General features: G+C 40.1%; 1 protein-coding gene across 2 annotated transcripts in view; it reads right to left on the reverse strand.

Moving 5' to 3' along the window:
• COL9A1 (collagen type IX alpha 1 chain) overlaps positions 1 to 23,000 on the reverse strand; it is an 83,670-nt gene that overhangs the window by 12,405 nt on the left and 48,265 nt on the right. For both annotated transcript variants that reach the window (XM_027787852.2, XM_055810414.1), the window contains 9 exons: positions 22,420 to 22,473; positions 21,596 to 21,667; positions 11,541 to 11,576; positions 11,389 to 11,433; positions 9,618 to 9,650; positions 7,325 to 7,471; positions 6,214 to 6,268; positions 3,997 to 4,185; positions 1,129 to 1,206 (listed from right to left, as the gene is read on the reverse strand). In XM_027787852.2, the coding sequence (XP_027643653.1) occupies positions 1,129 to 1,206; positions 3,997 to 4,185; positions 6,214 to 6,268; positions 7,325 to 7,471; positions 9,618 to 9,650; positions 11,389 to 11,433; positions 11,541 to 11,576; positions 21,596 to 21,667; positions 22,420 to 22,473 (709 nt within the window). The remainder of the gene's footprint in view (positions 1 to 1,128; positions 1,207 to 3,996; positions 4,186 to 6,213; positions 6,269 to 7,324; positions 7,472 to 9,617; positions 9,651 to 11,388; positions 11,434 to 11,540; positions 11,577 to 21,595; positions 21,668 to 22,419; positions 22,474 to 23,000) is intronic.

The following is a 23,000-nucleotide window of genomic DNA, read 5'->3' on the forward strand; positions in this document are numbered from 1 at the left end:
CAAGTTGCAGGGGAGAATGATCCCTGCAGGGGGGGGCTGGGTCAATGGGCCAAGGCCAGCTGTATGAGGTTCAGTGAGGCTCAGGGCCGGCTCCTGCACTGGGGTCACAGCAACCCCCACGCAACGCTACGGGCTTGGGGCAGAGTGGCTGGAAAGCTGCCTGGCAGAAAAGGACCTGGGGGTGCTGGTTGATGGCTGGCTGAGCGTGAGCCAGCAGTGTGCCCAGGTGGCCAAGGCCAACAGCATCCTGGCTCGTATCTGAAACGGTGAGGCCAGCAGGACTAGGGAAGCAATCATCCCCCTATACTCAGCACTGGAGAAGCTGCACCTCGAATCCTATATTCAGTTTTGGGCTGCTCGCTACAGGAGGGACACTGAGGTGCTGGAGCGTGTCTTATGAGACAAGTCTTATGAGGAGCAGTTTGTGGGAAGTGTGGTTGTGTAGCCTGGGGAAAAGGAGACTCGGGGGGCGGGGGGGGGGGGGGGGGGGGGGGGGGGGGGAGGTCTCTTCTGCCACATAACTAGCAACAGGATAAGAGGAAACAGCCACAACTTGTGCCAGGGGAGGTTTAGATTGGATATTAGGAAAAATTTCTTCACAGAAAGGGTGGTCAAGCATTGGAACAGGCTGCCCAGGGAGCTGGTGGAATCATCATCCCTGAAGGTATTTAAAAAAATACATAGACATGGTGCTTGGTGACATGGTTTAGTGGTGGACTTGGCAGTCCTGGGTTAACAGTTGGACTTGATGATCTCAAAGGTCTTTGCCAACCTAAATGATTCTAGAATTCTATGATTTATATGTATAAATATATATATTTATATAAAAAGAAGCCGTTTATTTATATATGTGTTTGTGTGATTACCTCTTTTCTTTTTTAATTCTTTCTATAATTTTTTCCTAATCTTTCCACACTGAGATAAATAGGGTGGTAGCTCTGTAGTAAAAGAGCTTTTAATCATGATTTGTGACTGTGTCATTATATATGAAGTAAGAATTATGAAGTACTGTTATTTGAAATTTTATTGCTTGATGAACACCTTTTATCTTTTCAAGGCTACCTGAGGTATCAGTTCTGAATAAATTTTTACTACATTTCTTCTTTATCCTCACCCTCTCATATTTACCTGGAAGACCTCTTGGTCCAGGGTAACCCTTCAGTCCTCTGCCTGGAAATCCTCTTTCTCCTCTTTCTCCTGGTTCACCTATAGCAAATTCACAAAACATTAGTTACAGGCTGCTTGGAGTATGTTTCAGTAAGTTCCCTCTCAGAGTTGAATGGTTAATAAGCAGAGAATTCGGGTGGCTGTATATATTCTTAGCATCTTTGAATGATGTCCTGACACATGTCCTTGTAAGATGTTTGGGATTTGTTTGGTTTTTTTCCCTACATTTGAGTTATATTCAGAAGTAAACATGCTGGAGGGTAAAAAAACCAAAACAAACAAAAAACCCCACCTGGAGCTGGACAGTAAGTGCCACATGAAATATGTCATAGCCTATATAACAGAAATAAACCAAACTCACAGAACTATACAGGCTTTTTTGGAATACAGACAGGTTACTGACCAAGGGCTTTTGCAAGACCATGTGAACTCAGCTAAGAAGTAAAACTTCTCAAGTGCTGGTCCTTGAGACAACTAGTGCAGAGAACAAAAGAGAAGCTGGCTTGCACAGATCACAGTATTCTGTTGACACCCATATTCATAAAAGTAAAAGGAAGAACTTTGTTCTTATATATTGGTATTATGGACACTTTTCTTCGGTGGGCATCCAGCTTTAATTCAAATTCGTATGTTGCTCCAACCAAGAAATATCTTACTAAGAGGAAGCTTTTTTTTGTTGTTTTGGTTGTAAAGTTCAGATTCTGTTCACTGTACATATTCCATAAGAGTACGTATATTTACCACTTGTGAATGCCATACGTAAACTCTTGATCGTTTGGGGTTTTTTTTTCCTGAAAGTCAAAAGTCAGAAGTATATGCCTAATAATATTTGAGTTAACTTTACTTTATACTTCCATACTTTCTTGTACTGCAGTGAGGAAGTTTAGAATAGACTGGTAGAATTTGTGGCTTGCCTGGAAAATGGCACAGCAGGAAACAAGGAAGCTATGTAAAGGAGCACAAGAGTCAGTACAAAAGTCCAAATTTCAATAAAAGATAGATGCACACAGGGTACTAGAGGAGGAGTCTTATCTCTATGCTTCAGACTGCCTAGTTGACATGGAGATTCAGCCTGTCTTTTAAATACAGCTACTGGAGGCACTGATGTCAGGTTACCCATATATACTTCCAATATTGCCATCTACTGAACATTTTGGAATAGTGCTTACTGCTGGTTACTCCAAACTTCAACCGATTTCTGTTTCTGCCCTCCCTTCACTATCCCAGATGTTCATTAAAGTCGCTGTAATCTTCCTTGAGCCACCCCTTTTTGACTCTGCTGTTGTTGATGCTGTTAAATCACTGTACCTTTGTAACTTCTGCTTTCTCTCATGGTAACACGTTGTGTTTCTCTCTCTTTACCGTGACCTTCTAAACCATTCTCAACATCCTCCTCCTTTTCCCCTCTTATCATTTGTCTAGGTACCCTTTTCCTCTTGCTCTGATATCAGACAGCTCCCAAATGGATGGAGAAAGTAAGTTCATCTCTGTGACCTCTGTGGAACTCTGGTAACTACCAGGTAACTCAGAGTGAAGCACTGAGATTGTTTTCAGGTTGCCTGCCATGTACCATCATGATCGCTCTTGCACATGAAAGCATTTACCACTTCTCTTGTATCTGTAATTGTATTTCAAGGTTTACTGTAAGATAACTTGGAACTTGATGACAATTATGATAGGAAACAAAGCATCTTGTTTGTTGGGGTTTTCTTATGCTCTGTATATTTTTTTATTAATTTTTTTTAATATTAACACAGTGCAGTCTGCTGTGTGCTGAATCAAATTCAGAGTATCTGATCACCTTTGTATCTCCATTTTTTTGTTGCTTCTGTGAATACAGATGACATTACATTAAGTGAAAACAGTAACAGAGCTCTAGCAACAATGCTGTTAAGGTTTGCTTTGTATTCTATTTCTTCTCTCAATGGTTTCCCCAATTTTACTTTCAAATAAAGCTTGAGACAAAAGTAAACACTCTAATCCAGCGACAGACCAGCTTTGTGCAGAAATACAATTTTAAAATAAAGCCTTCTTCAAGAAAACAAATCGAAATCACTGCTGAATAGAAACTAATACATACATAGTGGTCATAAGACTTTGCAGAAAATTCTACTGTATAATCCTTTGGAGGAGTATAAAGCCTCTCAGGAACAAAAGAGATTATTTTAGATCAAAGATTTTTTGTAAAGTATAAGGTAAGTCCATTTTATTATGGATTTGTCCTTCCAAAGAATCAACAGATTGTGGTACATGGTCTAGTGATGTTAACGGGCTCAAGTATTATAGTTAAGTAAGAGGCAAATTCTTTTCAGTCACTTGTGGATAGACTTTAGAAAAGTAGGCTAGAGATTAGTGAATGAATCTGTTTACATTGCCTTTTGGGACTGCTTGTCTTGCAGAAGTGAGGTCCACAACCAGATGGAGTGGAGGAAAGAGAATCACTGCTGGAACGTTTCATCATATGAAAAACAGAAACCTTGAAAGTCTATGAGAGGAAGAATTAATACTAGGAATCTGACTCAGCTGCTTGCTTCTAGTTGAAGGTAGATGCCTGTCCTTTCTCATATTGTGTAAGTGGTTTGATGACAAAATAGATTTATAAACAAGTCTTGCTGAGGCCAGGCCAACGTGCCCTTTAATCACTGGGACAACCAAGGCAACAGTTAAAGGAAACAGCATAGGTTCCTAATTCCAGATCTTTTTGGATTTCACTATGTACAATGTATATCCACAACCTGTAATCCAAAGGAGGGGGAAAGTGGGCAGGGGTCACACACCACAAAAAACTGGGGCAGTCAACAACTGAAAAGTAGTTACAGAATTTCTTACCTTTAGGACCTTTACGACCAATCTCACCGGGGGGGCCTTTAAGGCCAGGCAAGCCACGGGGCCCAAGCTGTCCTGGGAAGCCATTTTCACCAGCAGGGCCTGGAGCACCTGGTGGCCCCGGTCGGCCAGGAAGACCTGGAGCACCAAATTCTGGCCTCCTAAGACTGGCTGCCAGCTGAGCCAGTTGTTCTGCAATGAACAGGGCAGAATTAAGCAGTAAGTGGACCTGAATGGAGAGATTCCTGTGTTCAGTGAAGAAGAACATGTATTCTCTACTAGAAATTGACAGCTTACAGTTCAGTGCCTTCTTTATGTGCAGTACTCTTTAGTCTGGTACATATATAAGACCACCTTAGTACTACCAGTGGCTAACTGCATAGGCACACTGTGAAGCTGGTCACTCTGAAGCCTGTATCTTAAAAATTTCATGTTTGCAGGCTGAAATGACTCAAATGTATAAGGCTTGTTTAGAAATTTTATATTATATATTATAATTTTCTATATAACTTAAATTTCAACCATCTAGTAAGAAAGCTTACTCATGCAATTGCCGCCTCTTAAAAGAGAAAATATCTCTTTTCATTACTACTTGTTAATCCCGTCAAGACCTGTCTTTGCAAGAAGAAACAGCAAAAGCACGAGGGCAGTCATCTATGTTGGCCTGGTAAGTGCAAGCCTTCTTTTTGAGGAAAGAAACCCTCAAATTCGTGGTTGTGATCTCAAGTTTGATAAATAATTGAACACTTTATGTTGATCTCTTAAGCAGGAGCTTTGCTCTTTATTAGGCATAGGATCAGCTTGCCTTCCTTGGAATTATCAAAGCTAGCTATTCCCTTTTTCTTCTCCCCCTTTCAGGCCACTGCTGTAATAGCACGAGAGCAGCCCTCTCTATTTTTCTTTTCTAGACCTTAAATGCATCTTCTAAGCGTGTCTTAGAAATAACTTTCTCTGGATACAGCCACATACAGCTCCATATGACATTTGTTATGAAGTCTGCATGACTTGGCAAGACATAGTTATTTCGTGTCCACAACCAAGAAATATTAGAGGAGATGGGGGAAAGGGGAGGTGGAGTAGGATCCAAAATAAAATAGTAGCTATAGTGGGCAGGTATATAAGGAAGACTGGGGATAGCGCTCTGCAGGTCAAGCCTACTGAGGAGCTTCAGTTAGAATTGTCTTTAAGCTGACAAGATCCCAGGGACCCACTGGGACTGATTTTTTTTAACATGACAGCGTTGACAATTTCAGGGCCTCTCAAGAAGGATGCAATGAAGACAGTCTACTTTTCCTATACCCTTCTCTTCATTGCTAATTCTGATGGTTATGCATAAATTCAAACACCATATCTGATTTCACCATAATCCTCCTCACTGCTGTCTTTCAAAAGGCCACTTTAAGAGGCCTTTAGGACTTTTTATCCTATTTATAGAAAGGTTTTTTAAAAAAAATAACCTGTTGGGCAGTATCAAGAAGAGTGATGACTACAGAGAATTTTTAGATTAAATCATGAGCAGCAATTTCATTCTGGTAAACTCTAAACATTACAAAGGCACCATATCCCAAAGGACATCTTTAATAGCAAGTACTGAAAAGTCTTGTGCTTACAGGGTAGCATAAATTTTTAAACTCAGTAAATCCCATGCACCCAACTGTCTTAGAAAAGCTCCACATTTCTGTGTGTGTTAAGAAGAACTAAGCAACTATAATTAGGGTTTAGAACATCTGCCTATTGCTTTCATTTTGTGGTATGTTATCGCCAGGAAGCCTCTCTCTGCACCCTTCCTTTTTTTTTTTTTTTTTTTTTTTACCCATTTTGCACATAGTTTGTTGTAATCTCATAGTGTATGAATACAAATGGCAAAACAAGCTTTCAGTGAAGCCCTGTGCTTTTATATATGTAAACATAACAAGTGGTTTGTACATAAAATATATGTATTTCATAAAAGCACTTTGGTCTATGGCCTGGTTACTACAGTAATAGTGTGGAATCAACAGGTCAATGAGGCTGCAAAGTAAATATGAATAAGGGACTTCTTTCTCATATTCTCTCATATTGCGTCCACATTCACATGTGGAAAGACTTTCTGCCAGGTCCACTGCTGAGGTCACGCTATTTGTTCTTGATAAGACCTGGGGAATCTTTGTTGCTTCCACAGCAGCAGATAATTTTGATTTAAATGCACAAAAAACATCAAATACTTTTTAGCATATTTACCTTGCATAACTCTCATGCAAACCTGCTTAATGTGCTGATCAGTTGGTTCTTTTCCCTAGAATTAAAAAAACAATAGTTAAAAAAACAGTTAATAACACAGTGCATTTTAATGACACATTTATAAGTGTGCCTGATGCAAAAAATGCTGCCCAGTTGTGTCATGGTTTGACCCCAGTCGGTAACTAAGCACCACTCAGCCGCTCACTCACTCACCCCCCGGTGGGATGAGGGAGAGAATTAGAAGGGTAAAAGTGAGAAAACTAACGGGTTGAGATAAAAACAGTTTAATAAATTGAAACTAAGAAGAAGAAGAAGAAGAAATTGTAAGGAAAAGAGGGGGGAAAATAACAAAAAAAGTAAACCCCAAGGCAGATAAGTGATGAAAATTAAAGCAATTGCTCAGCACCAACCGACCAATGCCCAGTCAGGCCCCTAAGCAGTGGCCCCCTGCCAACCTCCCCCCTGGTTTTATTGCTGAGCACGATGTCATATGGTAGGGAATATTCCTTTGGTCACTTGGAGTCAGCTGTCCCAGCTGTGTCCCCTCCCAACTTTTTGTGCACTTCCAACCTACTCACTGTCAGTGAGAAAAGCAGAAAGGGCCTTGATGCTGCGTAAGCAGTGTTTAGCAGTAAGCAAAACAGCAGTGTGTTATCACACGGTTTCCAGGACAAATCCAAAACTTAGCCCCATACAAGCTACTATGAAGAAAATGAACTCTATCCCAGCCAAAACCAGTGCAGCAGTCAATAAAAGGTGTTCCAGTCCCTGCAAGCTGAAGTCAACTAGCAAGGCAAATACCATGTGTGATACACCAATATGTCAAACATGGTTTCATGTGCACTGCAGGAGTGGGGTGGGTGTAAGAAAAGGGAACTGAACTGAAAGCTGAGGGCCCAAGGACCTAATTGCACACAGCCCTGAGAAATCATTTCTCTGGTGTACAAATGTGTCTGTTGTGAGGTGCAGTGTATTTCAAACTCTACTGTGGCACGTGGGTATTGCATGTGTACGCATCTCCTGATGCAAAAAAAAAAAAAAAAAAAAAAAAAAGGAGTGGCGTGACAGCTAAGCATTCAAAAGATACCAATTACAGGAAAACAGTACTTACAGCTGGACCTTGGCTGCCAGGCAGACCTGGGGCACCCTGTTCACCCTGCAAGCCTCGTGGTCCAGGTGAGCCTCGTGGCCCTTCCATGCCCGGCAGTCCCCGACTTCCCTCAGGCCCACGGGAACCAGGGTCTCCAGGATTACCAACCTGATAATGAAAGAGAGGCATTTCAATGGACTGATATACTAGAGTTAGACTCATTCTGGCATATCAGAATGGTGACAGGAGCTATTCATAAATGCAAAGTGATGAATGCTGGGATGTAGAGTTGAAAAGCTTATTTTTAAATAAGTGACTGGAGTCAGCCATTGTGCGAGTTATAAACTTAAAAAGAGGTCTGTATTCCTCACTTAAAGGGGAGAAGTGGAAAAATAAGATATTCTGTCAAAAGAGGCAAACTGGTGTCCATAGTGACACGTGCAAAACATTGGGTTTTTGTCGACGAACAGTCTCCTGTACTTGGTTTCTACATCTGCCCTCATGCATGTCACATGCAACTTTTCTAGACATTTAAGTGCTGCTTAAGTTACAAAAATTCCAGCTTCCTGCTTGCTGCAAATGCCATTCATGCTCTTTCATAGAAAGTACCACAGTATGAGCCTGTATCATCTAGCCCCAGGCTGCTTGGGAACAGACAGTTTTGCTTTGTTTAATCTGTCAGAGTCAGAGCTCACTGCACGGAAGTTCTAGTTCCTTTGCCTGAGTGTGCCAGCATAAGGGAGGCAACGTCCTCACACAAGCTGATGTTGACAAACTGCCTGAACAGATCCAATGCCAGCTTATTTTACCTAGGAAAGTGGTAGAAGGAGCTATTTTACTGTTATAAGCATCCTGAGCCCTAGGGAGTTAAAGGATTGGCATGGCTACATCAGTATGTCCCCTTAAATACATTTAGTAAATAAAGCTATAGCTTCTGCTCCAGTAAATTTTCTAAAAGTGATTAAATACCATGCAGAGTGAGACCTACGTCAATAGACACCTCCGAGTTACTTTCAATACGATTTATTTTACTGCTATTAATCAGCAGTAGTACTAACAAAGAAAAAGAACACCCCAAAACCAAAGAAACCCCAAAAAACACAACTAAACCCAAAAGAAGCAGAAAAGAAAATCCTACGTACTTATGGCTTCCCCAGTCTATGGGGGGGGGGCAGGTGAGAAGGGAAGAACACCTGCCAAAAGAGATGCTCAAGAAATTACTCAACTGTGACATCAGTTAAAGCCAAAGATGGAGCCGTTTCAGTTCCATCTATGCTGCATCTCAGACAGCTTATTGCTGTCCCTGTCAGGAGAAAACCCAAAGAACATGCTTCAATAGATGAATTAAGAAGACAGCGAAACTCCCTTCATGGACTATACAGCCAGGAAGCCATCATTGCTTTCTTGCCCAGCCTGGTGAGATACCAGGTTCCCTGATGGATTACTCATCCCTGCATACGTACTCACTCACATGACAAGCACTCTAGGGTCCCACCAAGAGAAGATTTTAAAAATCAAGGGGGATAAAAACTATGGACTTCTCCTCTATTTCTTCCTCATGTCCTTCTTGTACGATCTTGATCGGCAGTAAACACTCTCTAGCTTGCATTTGCTTGGCCCCATGTCACACAGGGCACTGAGAACACAAGCATAATTTTTTCATTACGGTCAGCCTTGGCTCCCTGTAGGCAGAACTGTTGATATATTAGTATTGCAGCCCAAACTGTCAGCTGCTGTAACAATCCCACTCTTTAGTGGGAAATGAAAGAATGTGTTCAACTTTCAAATTCATTTTCTTATGTCACATACAAGCTTCTGCTCGCCTTCTACATCAAAGCTATCACTTTGTTATTTCTAAAAAATAAAGAAAACAACAAAAAAGGAATCTGGGCCATAAATACTTCTGCTTCCACAGATGTCACAGTCCTGCTTTTTCCATGTAAAGATTAAAGGCTGCATGCAGCCACTGTACTAAGCCCCCTTTCTATACAACACACTGTACAAAGAGTGTGTTCATGTCCTCCAAAAAAAAGTATATAAAAAAAAAAAATCAGTTGGCAAGAAAACTGCTGCTTAATGATGCTTCTCTTATGTAGCTTAGAATTCAGGACATTAATTCATTTCCAAAACTAATCCATTTTAATATTAAATGTATTCAAAATTTAAACAGAAGAAATGTTGTTGGAACTCATTCAATTTAACTGTGACAAAGAGATCAGCTCATTATTTGTATTTTCTTTCTTAAATCGGAAAGCCATCTATCTGATCTACTAGATGTCTGTATTTCTGCAACAGTACCGTTCATTATACTTACAGCTCCCTTTGCTCCTGGTAGTCCCATATCACCCTAAGCAAAAAAAAGAAAAACTGTATTAGAAGAGAGTATCTGTTGTCACAGATTTTACAAATGCAGTAAACGACATTTTTTTCCACCATAAATAATAAAGTTTGCATATTTAGTTGATTTATGCAAAATTGTACCTTGATTTACAATTCATTTGGGAACAAAACTTAAATTTCAGATTCTTTTTTTAAAATTTCTTTCTCAAAAATATTTCTGTAAGGTACAAATAAGAAAGCATATTTATAATTTGTTTTGTATTGGTTATCTTAGAATTAGGCTCTAACCTCTCAAATCACAGTTACAGCAAAGGACAATCTTAGCAGATTGCTTGGAAACCTCTAAAGGAAGTATTATTTAATCAGGATTTCCTAGTTTGACAGAATTTATTGGTATTTATTTTACAGTGTTGTGTTAGCCCTGACAGAACTGCAGCAGAAACCAGGCAAGTGCCTAACCAATGTGCTGTGCAGAAGCCAAACCTCTAGAAGTTCCTGTTCCCAGCAACCTGGCTCCTGGCTTGAACAACTCCAAGACCCCTCTGTCAGTTGACTGAGAATACCAGTCCCACTATTCAGAAGTTTTTACTTTTCTCCTCTGAATTGGAAAAAATAAAGTTTCAAAGTCTTGTAACCACCTATGAAATAGATTAACTCCTCTTTGGCGTTTTCATATTACTCTTGGAGAGATTTCTGAAAATTGTATTTTCCCAGTTCCTAAATGTCATTGGTGAAATAATTGGTTTCTAAAGGTCAGAAAGGCCACTTCGTCTGTTAATGAATATGCCATAAGTGAAATAGCAATAACAACTGTTATCAGTTTAAAAACAGACTAACTGGCAGCACACTTAAACCCGTATATTGCTTCCTGGGAATGTGTATATTGATGGTAAAGCTGAATTACTGGACCTCTAGCTCACTAGGGCTGTTAATTAACTTTAAAAGCCTTTCAGAATTGCAGAGTGTAGGGAAAAAAAGTGCTCATTTCCAGCACACAACCTTTTATTTTTTTAGGGAGTACTTTATTTCCTTTTGAAAGATCAAGTCTGGCTTTGCTGGATGGGGTTCCATAGGAGCCACTGGACTAGTAGTGCATTTCTCTTTCTGTAGGAAAATAAATCCTCTTTACCCAAGGGCACATGACCCAGGAATTACCCATGTGAGTTCACATCACACTCCTGCAGAATATACATATATATATTCCCCCAGCAATATCACAGTGCCACAGCCTCTTCCCAGGCCATTCTCCCTCTCCCTAACAGCCAGTTGCTACAACTTACTTCCAAATACAAAGGCAATACAAAATATTTCCATCATATCTGATTTCTAAGGATATTTATTGTCAGTGTTCCTGTTTCACCTGAATTAAACTGCCCTCTCAGCCTCACTGCCTCAAACACCAAGAATTTATATGTGTGTATGCATATATATATTTAAACGCTTAGTGTATGCCTACATATGTATCTACATACACATACACACGCACACCCTTCAAGGCAGCCCATACTGTATTAAACACCTAAGAGAACAGGAGTATTTCAGAGTGCTTTCAAAACAGCAGGAATGACATGAACTAATGACATGAGCTAATAGAACTTCTGTGCTTTGCAATACCTAGTTAGTATAAAACTGAAATGTGACTTTCAATGATCAAAACGTATGCTTGAAGCACTCCAACAATACTTTAAAGTTTTAATTTATGACAACAAAATATTAGATCAGGTAAAGAGAAAATAATGTCTTACTAAGTCACCCTTTTCTCCTCCATCTCCTTCTGCTCCAGGTGCACCCTACATCAAAAAAAGACATACTGTCAGCCTTCAGATTTGGTCAACGTAATGTACTGCAGCATTTGGTAGTGTGACTTGAAAGTACCATGATCTCTAACAAAACTTACTTGTTCACCCTTAGGTCCCGGTTCACCCACCGAACCCTATAAGGTTAAAGAATAAAAAAAAATAAATAAATAAATATTAAAAAATCAGGATTTGAATCTGCAGGTTCCAAAGCATACTAAGTTATTTTCAATCCTCCCTACCATCTAGCAGTAATGCAAGAGACCTTTAAAGCTGAAAATTTTTAAGAATGACAATGAAAGCACTTAAATCTCACTATATAATTAAGGTGACTGACTGAAGGCAAGTAATAGCATGGAACGTAAAATCCACTGCAATACACAGATTCTGACTATCAAACAGTCTATCTCCCCTTTACACGGCAGATGCTCTTGCAGCTGCCACAAGACTGCTCTGCAAATTGGTTAGGAGTTATCAGTAAAAAATCCAGTATCACTTTTTCTAGCTCTATTAAGTATTCTGTATGGCTGTAGGCCATACCAGACTTGTGAACGTGGGATAAGCTCAGAGACATCCACAGATTCAGTCACAATTTTGTCTTGCTTGCTCTTTTAATTCTCAACATTTTTTGTTTAGAATTTCGACCACTACAGTCAAACCTGAATGGCTTATGTCTTAAACTTGATTTCTTTTTTTAAACAAAACAATATTACCATGTTTAATCTTAGAATCCTGTAACTAAACGTACCTGTGTAGACAGGCAGGAACCAGAGGAATAAATTAATGACCTGATTCATTTCAAACATACATAATTTGTTTCTACAGTAAAAGTATTTAATTTGTAGAACAGCATATTATTTAAGAAAATCTTGGTATTTTTGCTCTGTTAGAAAACAAATTGCACCATCCTTAAATGTTCTTTGTAGTCTGTGCATATTCAATCATATACATTCCAAAAGAACTAAAACCGTACATTTAAAAAAATTTCTAAAACAGAAATACAGCATTTTCTCTTCCATTTCAGAGATCCATTTAATTCACATAAGATAGAGGCACAAAAACTGGTGTAACATCTACAATTTAATGAATTCAGTTTTGTTGTCATGTTCATTAGAATCATTATTCATCATAGAATCATTCAATGAATGATCAATTATTCATCATTCATCATAGAATCATTATTCTATCCTCTGCAATAAGCAATAGAGCAAACCTTGCCATCAAACTTTGTTCAGCCTCACTTTAACAACATCGTTTTTCAATAAAACCACTTCTGCTGATACCTTTGGTGGTGGTTCTTTAAGCTCTCTAAATCTCCCCTGCAACAACTTGGCATAGTCAGCAGGATGGCAAGTATTATCAGTGATTACTTACAGAGGCATGGAGTAAGTCCAAGTCCCAAACTCTCACAGGAATGGACTTGCAAACATAGGCATGACTGGGGTGGCATTGAAGGACAATTAAAATTAGTGAGAGGAAATGCTAAAGATGGTAAAAGAAAGGGAATTATTTGTGAGATGTTAGGCACCTGCCAGTATAGGAAACATAATAACAGAGAGAAATAAGATCTAAGAGATTAAATAGAAGGCAGGAAGGCAGTTGAGATATTACTGTCCTTACAAATTGAGCAGCTACAGAAAGTTACAGGAAGAAAAGGAGAAAAGCAGAATTTGGAAGAAAAGGTTGATATGGTGCTCATGAAGGCTCTGCATCCTCCCATGCAAATGAGGAAACTAACAGTGTCCCCAGAGGACTAGGATGGTGGTATGTGGCATGATCCTGATAATTACAATGAGGGAAACTATGCCCCTCCCCATTCCCCTCAGAACCCCCTGAACGTGAGGCTAGACCCATCACTAAAACAGAACACTCTGAAAGACCTCGGGGTGGTGCTCCACGATATACTACACAAACCACTCCCTGGGATCCATTGCAATTAGCAAACTTAGAAGAGAAAACCGGCAGAAAGCCAGGTGAAACAAACTGAATATTCATGGCATGTCTGCTTGAGCAGTGGCAACCAAATAATGTTCAGTGGAGACAAAGCAAATGGTTATTGAGGTCCAGGAGTCTTCTTAAACCTAGGACCCGACCAAGCAAAGGAATCCCATTCTATCACCTATAGGATAGCTCATTGGGCAGGGGGAGTAATTGTCTTGGAATGAGATGAACCTTCTATAATTCCCATTTGTTCCCTAAGCAAGCTTTCCACTGCTGTCACAAAAGCTGCTCGCATGCAAACTATGCACAGACAGGGAGAGAAGCTGGTGATACCTCAGTATCTGCCACATTAGATTATGCAATATTAAAGCCACTAAATGAAGGAGGCACTTGTATTTTGATTCCAGTTGGTCCTTGACAACAACTGGTGAAATTCTCGTTAGATATGGGAGCACAAATTTCAATACTAACACAATAGGATGCCAAGAAGCTGGGCTGGCAAAGAATTAAAGTCACCACAGTGAACAGAGCATTGCAAAATTTAATTTATGGCTCCAGTCCGATCCCTATGTGGTTTAAAAGCACAGTCAAAATATTCTGGGTTTCAGTGTTTTGACCAGACAAAACTGGCACTTGCCAGATGGCAGTGTGTGGTCCTTTGGTTCAAGTACTGACCCCAAACCTGGCAGAAATAGGGAGGGTACAGTATGTGTATTCCACACAGCTCCTGCACTCCCCAATTCAAAAATATACCAGCATCCAATTTCTGCTGTGGCATGAAATGGATTTTCTGACATAATAGCAGACTTGGAAAAAAGGCATGTTATTTCCAGAACCCACTCCACATACAGTTCACCTGTCTGGCCACTCCGAAAGCCCGATGGGAGACGGCACCTGACAACAGATCATGCCAGCACGGCTTCACTAACGGCTGCAGCGCCCAGTATTGCAAGTTTAACAGCCATGCTACAAGCAACCACACGCCCATGGGTAGGGGTACAAGACATGAAAGGTATGTTCTTTATGGTCCCTTTACAGGAGAAGGACAAGGAGAAATTTGATTTCACTTGGGAAGGTATACAATATACCTTTAACAGACTCCCACAGGAGTATAAATATTCACTTATGATTGCTCATGCTGCATTTGCTGAACTTCTACAGTCAGTCTCACCTCCTTCAGGATGTAAAACTGTACCAATATATAGATGATACTCTGATCAGAGACACCTCCCCTCAAAGAGTGGGGGAGCAGCAGCAGCAAGGTAGCAAGCACTATATAAAGCAAAAGTTGAGATTTTACCTGAAAAATGTCAAGGACCAAGTAGAGAAGTAAAATGTGTAGGTACCTGGTAGATTGCAGATAGTACAGCAATTCCACTGGACACCCTAAGTAAAACGGAAAAATTGCAGATACCCCAATCTAGGAAAGAAGTGCAACAGCTTATGGATACTTTAGGGTACTGGAGGAAACACGTACCTGGATTTCCTATCATTGCTCACCCACAGCACTCACTTTTACAAAAAGGAAAACCATGGAAATGGAAGCCAGAACACGAAGAGGCAGCTTAATACAGGAATTAAAGACATATTAGTCACTGGGGCCAGTACACCCCCATGACCCTATTATAGCAGAATGGGGTTTTGCAGAACATGACACTTACTGCAATCTACTCTAAACTGGCTGAACAGGCCAAAAAGGCTTTTAATGTTTAGCTCAATCACATTTAAAGAGACAGAACAAAGAGATTCTGAGTGGGACAAAGAGACTTTTGTCCTTAGTCTGAGCAGTTCAACAAGTAGAGAGAATACACCAGGGACAACTTTTCCAGACTAGAGGGCCGTTTAGTTTGCTACAAACACTTCTGAAAGGATCTGCTCCCCCAGAAGGAATTGCACAGAAACCCACCACCAGGAAATGGTATGCTACCTGATAGGAATAGCAGACAAAATACAATTGACTTAAGGACATACAAAATTACCCCCATTACAAATGCCTGTAAACACCAGCCTATAAGCACTAAACCAGCCATTCAAACCTTCTCTAATTCTAAATGCATCTCCCCTCACTGAGACAACATTGACTGAAGGCATTTGGTTTACCAGTACAGAAAATAAATGGTAGACAGTGGTCTAAGGCCACTGCATTAGAGATTACCACCAGCAAACAAGTTAATAGAAGAAAGTGAAGGTAGTGCACAAGTAAGAAAATTAAGGGCAGTTGTTTTAGCAGCACAAAATGGATCAAAAGTCATTTATGTCGACTCCTATGCCTTGTGGGCAGGCACTACACAATGACTTTGTCAATGGGAAGCATTAAATCAGGAAGTAAATAGATCTCCAGTTTGGAGAACTGAAGATTGGCAATTATTAGACACAGCTAGACAAGCTCCATTTAAACTAGGATGGGTAAAAGCCCATATTAAAAAATGACCAGGCAGCTACAAAATGGAATCAACAAGCAGATGAATTAGGGGAATGAAAACAGGAGACATGCCAGAAACCGAATGGTACCAGCTGGGAGAATGGTTGCATCAGAAATTAGGCCATTCAGGCTGAGAAGCACTTTGTTTTGCTGCTTAAAGCCGAGGTTGGCCTCTAGACAGGAAAACACATCAAATCATCAGTACAGAATGCCCCCAGTGTAAACTGAAATTGCAAATGGATCACCCTGTTAAAGCACCACCCCTACATCTCAATAAAGGAGTAAATAAATAAATAAACTGTCAACGAGGCAAACTGATTACACTGGACCCTTTAAACCCTCCTCAGGATATCAGTACATCCTCATGGGAATAGAAGTTGGCTTGGACTTAATTATGGCAACTAAGTGTTGGAAAGCTAATGGTCAGAACACCATCTGGGGATTATCCTCTTGGTTTTCAAGTCTACCACCCCCTGATGTCATCCAAAGTGACAACGGCTCACATTTTTCCAGCGAAGTAGTGCAGCAATGGACAAAGCAGGAAGACATTACATGGCTATTCCATACCTTCCACTATATCCTATCAAACAGGATAGCAGAAAGAGCAACTGGTCTATTAAAAAGGAGTCTTAAACCACACAAGCCCCACTGGGATACTTGATTGCCTGAAGTGATTCACCAATGGAATAACCAATACAGACTAACAGGGAGCCCATGCATTTTTTCTGTCAGCACCTTATGGAGCACTTCCATTGGATGTAATCCCATTGTGCTTCAGCTGGGGCAACCCATTATGGTAGACTTTCCACAAATTGGCACTGTCCCAGTGATGCTAACAAAACCCTGTGGACCTCTGGTCTGGGAAGCAGAAGACAGCAGTGGAGCTAAGCGTCCTATCCACTAACAAGAAGAGGTCCAGAAAAATCTTGCTGAGACTTGTATTGTGTTTTCTTTTCAGGAACAATACCATGAATGATACCAGCACCCCTCCCCTGGAGATCAGGTTAACTATCGGAGGATTGCTTGCCCTTCTCACAGGATTAATGTAGAGAAATGGATGAAATTCCATACCTACACCAACAAGCCCGGTGCACAGGATGGAAACCTCCAATTCTTTTGTTTATGTTAATCAATACTGTAACTACAGTATTCTTTACCATAGATGTTTAAAGTTGATGGGAATAAAGGAATATCGGGAAAACCAAGACAAAACCTAACAATGACAATCACGGGTAATAACACCATGGTAAAAGCAAATGAAAGTCACCTTATTTTTGCTACACCAGGTGACAAAATCTCTATTGAATGTAACAAATTATTCAAAGGGAAGCACCCACATGGTCAGCAAAAGGACAAATCAAACTTCATCAAATGGTAAAGCAAACTGTTTCCCCCACCCCAACTGTATAGTTTCCTCTTTAATGACACCACTATTGAAGCAGTATGCCTGTGGACAAATACAGGGAAAGATAACAGAAATGGACTATCCTTAAAGGTCATGCTAACACCTACTCCCAGCCCTCACAGTACACCAACAGCTACCCCTACTACCTATTAAGCCACTCGCTATTTTATTACTCTCGTAACTGACCAAACTACATATTCACTGATTTCTGAAATTGGACCCTCTGCTATTAAATATACAGGCCAGCAACATGGGCTATTTAATCCATAATGGTCCCTCAAATGAGTGGAACTATCAAGGCAGGTTAATATCTCGGTGGTTAAACCTAACTGACCAGCAGTCCTAAGTTGCATGGGCAAACCTCTGTCTCCCCAAAACAAAAAGATGTGACTGGCATCCAGGGAAAAGAATTAGGAGTATTAAACAGCATAGACGCTGAAGTTTCAGCAAACAAATTAAGCTCAGCAACAAGTGAGTTGCATAAACTTGAACATCCATTTTATCTTCTTTGCTGGCACTGGGAACTAGTCAATGGCTCTTACCTGATATATTGCCTAAAGGGAAAAGAGTTAATGATAAGGACCACCAACTAATTGTACGCACTTAGCATTGTCCAGAATCATGTCTTTCTAGCTCTCAGCTGCATCCAAGCTCACTTAGGGGTGCAATGATGTTACCTCGCCCACTGAGACTCAAAAGGTGATTTGGGAAAATGCAACTCAATTCAAAAAGCATTTCTAGTCTTGGTGGTATCTAGTCAATCTCATTTACAACCCCACTGATAGTAAAGCCACAGCTTTTGTTTTAACAATACACAATGCTTCGGTATATGTCATATACCTAATCATTGCACTGGGATGAAATCACGATGGAACTGTCCTCTACCTGTTAGAACATAAAGTATGTGCCCAACAAAATGGGAAAAAGTGTCAAACTATGGATGTGACGTGTTGTATGGGAACAACAAGGATTCATTTGTGAAAGTAATACCATTAAGGCTCAAGACATTTGCCTTGACACTGAACAAAATGTCATTCATATTCAGCCCCTGTCACATCCCACTAATTGTTACAATCTAGCTACACATTATCCAAATTTATTACCTAACCCCAGTGGAGTAAATCTCATATTGGTAAGAAAACTGTTGCAACATGATTACTTGTGACAATTGCTAAAACTAATTCAAAACAACTGCCAAAGAATCCAAATTACTATCTATCATGATGCAGAGAAGATATACTACATCCTAGAAAGAGTGAAGAAAGACAGAGAACATTACTGGTGGGAAACTTTTCTTGGACGTTCACCAACAGCAACTGGAGCTTTGAATTTGATGTTATATATAGGTGTAGTTTTGTTAGTTCTGACTTTATTGTGTTTATTGCTTATAAGCACTCTATACAGCAAAGTTTGGCAAATAATGAAACAAATTGTGTTAATCCAATATGTAAAATATATGCAATCAACTGATTCTGTATGTGCAGTGTTAGATAATTTGCATTAATAGTAACACATAAACTAAGCAACTCATCACATAATTGTACCCTTACCACTGATCTGCAATATGCCACGTATTTATGACATAGAGACAAGAGGTAACTGCACTACCACCCTATGAGCTGATAGACTGGATTGACTGTAGTCACAGGGTGGAGTGTGACAGATGCATTTGACTCCTTGACCAAACTAGTTGCAGTGTGGTTCAGGCTGCAAAGGAGGTAAAGACCTAGGCCATAAACAGGCTAAGAACTTCTCCAGTTCCAACCTGTTCTCTGAAAATCCACACAGAAATAGGGTGACACGGTGACCATTGATGCATATGGGCTTGGGAACAGGAATACTGACCACGGGGTTAGCACATGACTAGCAGGTGATTCTTCTGAGACTCATTTGTCAGGGAACAAGGAAAGCTGTGGGTCCAAGGAGTCACATGCCTACCTTTTCCATCACATGTAATTTGACTGCTAGCCAGCCACTTTTTTCCATAAATATGACAGCCTGAGTGAGCCTTTTTTTCAGCTCTCCCTGCCAGGCAGTTGGCTGCATGGCAGTGACCTCCCCTTGAGATGGGACACATCTGAAGGTTCTGCCTCAAGGCTGAGAGACCCCTTGCTGACTGCAGATCTTCAGTAAGTGACCGATATCACGCATAAGCTTGCATTATAGTGCACTAAAATTTTGTATTGGTAACTTTGATTTTGTGTCAGTAAGTATGAATCATTATTATATCCTCTGCAATAAGCAACAGACTGAACTGTGCCATCAAACTGTTAAGTCGCACTTTTACAACATCTTACTTCAGTAAAACCACTTCTGCCAATATCTTTGGTGGTGGTTCTCTAAGCAGTCAAAATTGCCCACAAGTGTCTAGGTGCCAGCAGAGAGCACCTAATATCTAGCAGCTGTGGGATCAAGAATGGCTACTCAAATACGGTTTTTTGTAAATTCCACTTGGCTTCTGGTTGCTATTTGCATCAACACTTATCATGCATATATGGGCTTCACAACAGAACTTTATAGGATCCCTGCATACAAAACAATGAAGTTTTGAAATCAGGAAGGGAAGAAAGATTAATTCAGTCTGGAACTTATTGACAGCAGTAGTTGATCCAAAGACTAGGGTTAACAGGCTACAGAGATACCTGTTTCTAAACCCTGACAAGAATGTTTGGCTCTGCATAAGAAAGACGTAGTTGCAAGTTGAATACGGAAGAGAAAGGATAAAGCAGCTCCAGGCTTGTGACTTGGAATACATACTGCAAATCAGTGCTACTGGCAAAGCTGCAGCCATGTTAAGCCAGCCTCTATGCAACTAAAGAGAAAAAAAAAAATGAATCAAGGGTACAGGCAGACATTTCAAACAGGAAAGCTAAAAAGCAATCACAGGATGAGGTAATTGCTAGCATAGCTCTTTGGACTTCAATATATTTGCACAGAGCATTAAACTGACCGTAGTATTTAAAAAAAACCTCCAGGCATAAGATACTGTCATCTGCCAGTTACATAAGCAGAGAACTCCTGGCTGTAACCTGAAACTCACTGGGTCTATTTACAGCATCTACATTCTGCTCTTACCCTAGAGGTCTAGACCCTTTATGCAGTAAATGAGGAAAATCAGGCACCTTCAGAGGGAGACTGTCAGCACTGCAACAAGTACTAGTTATTTTCCTTCCAGATTTACTTCCTCAGGTACCTTCAGTCTCCTTCTGGAGAATTCTGAAGTATGAATCATTACCAATCTAACAAAAAGAGACCACTTTATGTCAGTACTTATATTTGACTGGAAACATACGATCCTGACCTATGCATTAAAAAAACCAAAACCCAAACATGTGAAAAAATACCTCAACGAAGACTTAGACACTTGTTTTTTGATACCTGAGCAGCTTTTAAAAATTGCCAAAAACAACTGCAAGCCCTGTCTAGCTAGCCTAAAATGTATACTAGGAGCACACCAGGGGTTGTTCAACTCCTCTGTTCAACTAAAGGCATCTACAGCAGCAGCATCCATGTCTGACTAACAGTCCTATACTTCCTTGATTGTCAATGGAAAGTAAGAGGCACTTCACAAGTGCAATTCATTTAATACTGAAGCAGACAGCTTAAGTAAGAAGGATGAAGCACAGTGCAGAACTGACTATTTCTATAACAAAGATATCTGACGTTTGGCAAGTGAATTCCATCCTCTGTAGCCTCTTCTAAGCAAGAGAAAATAATGTATAAAATCAAAAATGTTCCTTTGTCTTCACTGACATTTATTCAGCAAAGCAAGATATTTTCTGCAGGTATGCAAGATCCCCAGTGCACAGTTCTTCCCTCCTAACAAAATACTAGAAGAGGTATTTATATCCTGCAATTGTGTGTACATGCATAGGTGTCTCAATAACTGTATTAGCCTATGCATTTCCATAGCAGGTCCTAAGATGTATGCAAAAGGCATTATATCTACTGTAGACTAGGGCTGAAGTTCCAAAGCTTCCAGGCTGAAGTTCCAAAGTGACCAGAGACCCTGATTCACAGTTTTAGATCTAGTCACGTCAATGATTTGCAATATGATTTAGGCCTTTAAATGATTCAGACTCCAAAAAAAAGTTATTTACACCATTGATCTTCTTTCAGTCCCTTAAATAACAGAGTCAAGATTTTTCCTGTATTTTACATATATATGTATATCCTGTATATAAATATTTTATGACCTACAAGTAGTTAATGGGCACCTAGAGCACCGCTTTCAAGCGGCTAACAGATCTACACACAAAACAAGAAACCAGACATTAATTCATGTAGAAACTGAAAACAGTGCTCAAATTTTTGTATTTACTTCTGACAACTGACATATTTACTTCTGACATCAAACTGCAGTCTGCATGTATAAGTGCATTTCTTACCCGGTCACCCTTACTACCAGGTAGGCCTGGAGGACCTGGCAGTCCAGGAAGTCCAATATCACCCTGGGGACCCTGTGAAAATAAGTCAAGGATGTAAAGTTACCCAATTTGCTTTAGAATTAATGGCTAAGGGTCATACCCTGACAAGCAGATGGCACAGAATCTTATTCCCAGAACAGTCCTAACTTGCTGAAAGAGGATTATCTCATGAAAAGAGAGCTGATCCAAGATACAGCCCTTTAAACAGTGTCTTATTATGATTGACAAACACAACAGAAATGGCCTACAGGGCTTTACACCCTCCAGTCCCTCAACAGTCTGGTTCTCTTAAAAATACTTCTTGAGATCTTGCTCTCTACGATTTGTACATTCCACTGTAACAGCAGGCTCTTTCAGCCAAAACCTCCCCAGCTATGCTTCCGACTGTTACTGTGTAAATACTGCTGGAGCACTGGTAAAAGGTGGCATTCATAATCTGCTCCATTCATTAGTTTCACATAGCTGTTAGCAGAAAGCCAGTCTTTCACTGCTCCTGTTCCCCAAGTACACACAGCCCACACAGGAGTCTGGAGCCCAGCTTTGCACATCACAGGATTTATGGGTTTTGAAACAGAAAAAAAGGTCTCACACACTTCCACGTACTTTAAACCAACATTTTCTAACATTAGCACAGTCACAGAGGACTAAAAAAGAAACTCAGCAATCACTCGGTTCACCATTATTTTCAGTTCCCTGCATGGACAAATGAGTAAGTGTAGTTCCAGATGATACCATAGCTCCTTGAAAGTAAACGCAAGCATTGAATATGGAAATAAACTGCTTACCCATTTCCCTGGTAAACCTGGAGGACCTGCAGGACCTGGCTCCCCTCTGCTACCCTTATAGGAAACACAAAGACATCATTACTTCCTGAAATACTTCCTTTGAATAGAGAAAAAGGGTTATTTTCTTAATGTTTAGTGAATTACACTCTAGCAGCTGGTTTAATCAAGACTTCTGTTTATTAGTGCAAAAATATCACATGCATTAAAACCAATAAAACTTCCTGAGAAGTGTAAACATTTTTAGTTAACAATGGCATAAAATATTTAGTTGGCATTAAATGATTCAATTAATTCATTCTGATGAGTGATTATGCACAATCAAGCCCCCTTCATGGGACTGCACGTGAGTCACCTGTCACAAACACATTTACTTCACTAAGGCAATTCTGACAGGCTTGCTTAGCGGTAGTCTTGTACTTAGTTTCATCAACTCCAACATGACCACATACTTAAAAGCCCATGATCCCACATGAACAATGGACAAATGTGAAAAGCGTGTGCAGAAGTCATACTTAATAAACTCACTTAGGTTAAAAAAAAAAAGAGAACTCTAGACTGTTATAGGGAAGGGTGACCTTTAA

The sequence above is a fragment of the Falco peregrinus genome, chromosome 7 (assembly GCF_023634155.1).
Source record: "Falco peregrinus isolate bFalPer1 chromosome 7, bFalPer1.pri, whole genome shotgun sequence".
NCBI classification, from domain to species: domain Eukaryota; kingdom Metazoa; phylum Chordata; class Aves; order Falconiformes; family Falconidae; genus Falco; species Falco peregrinus.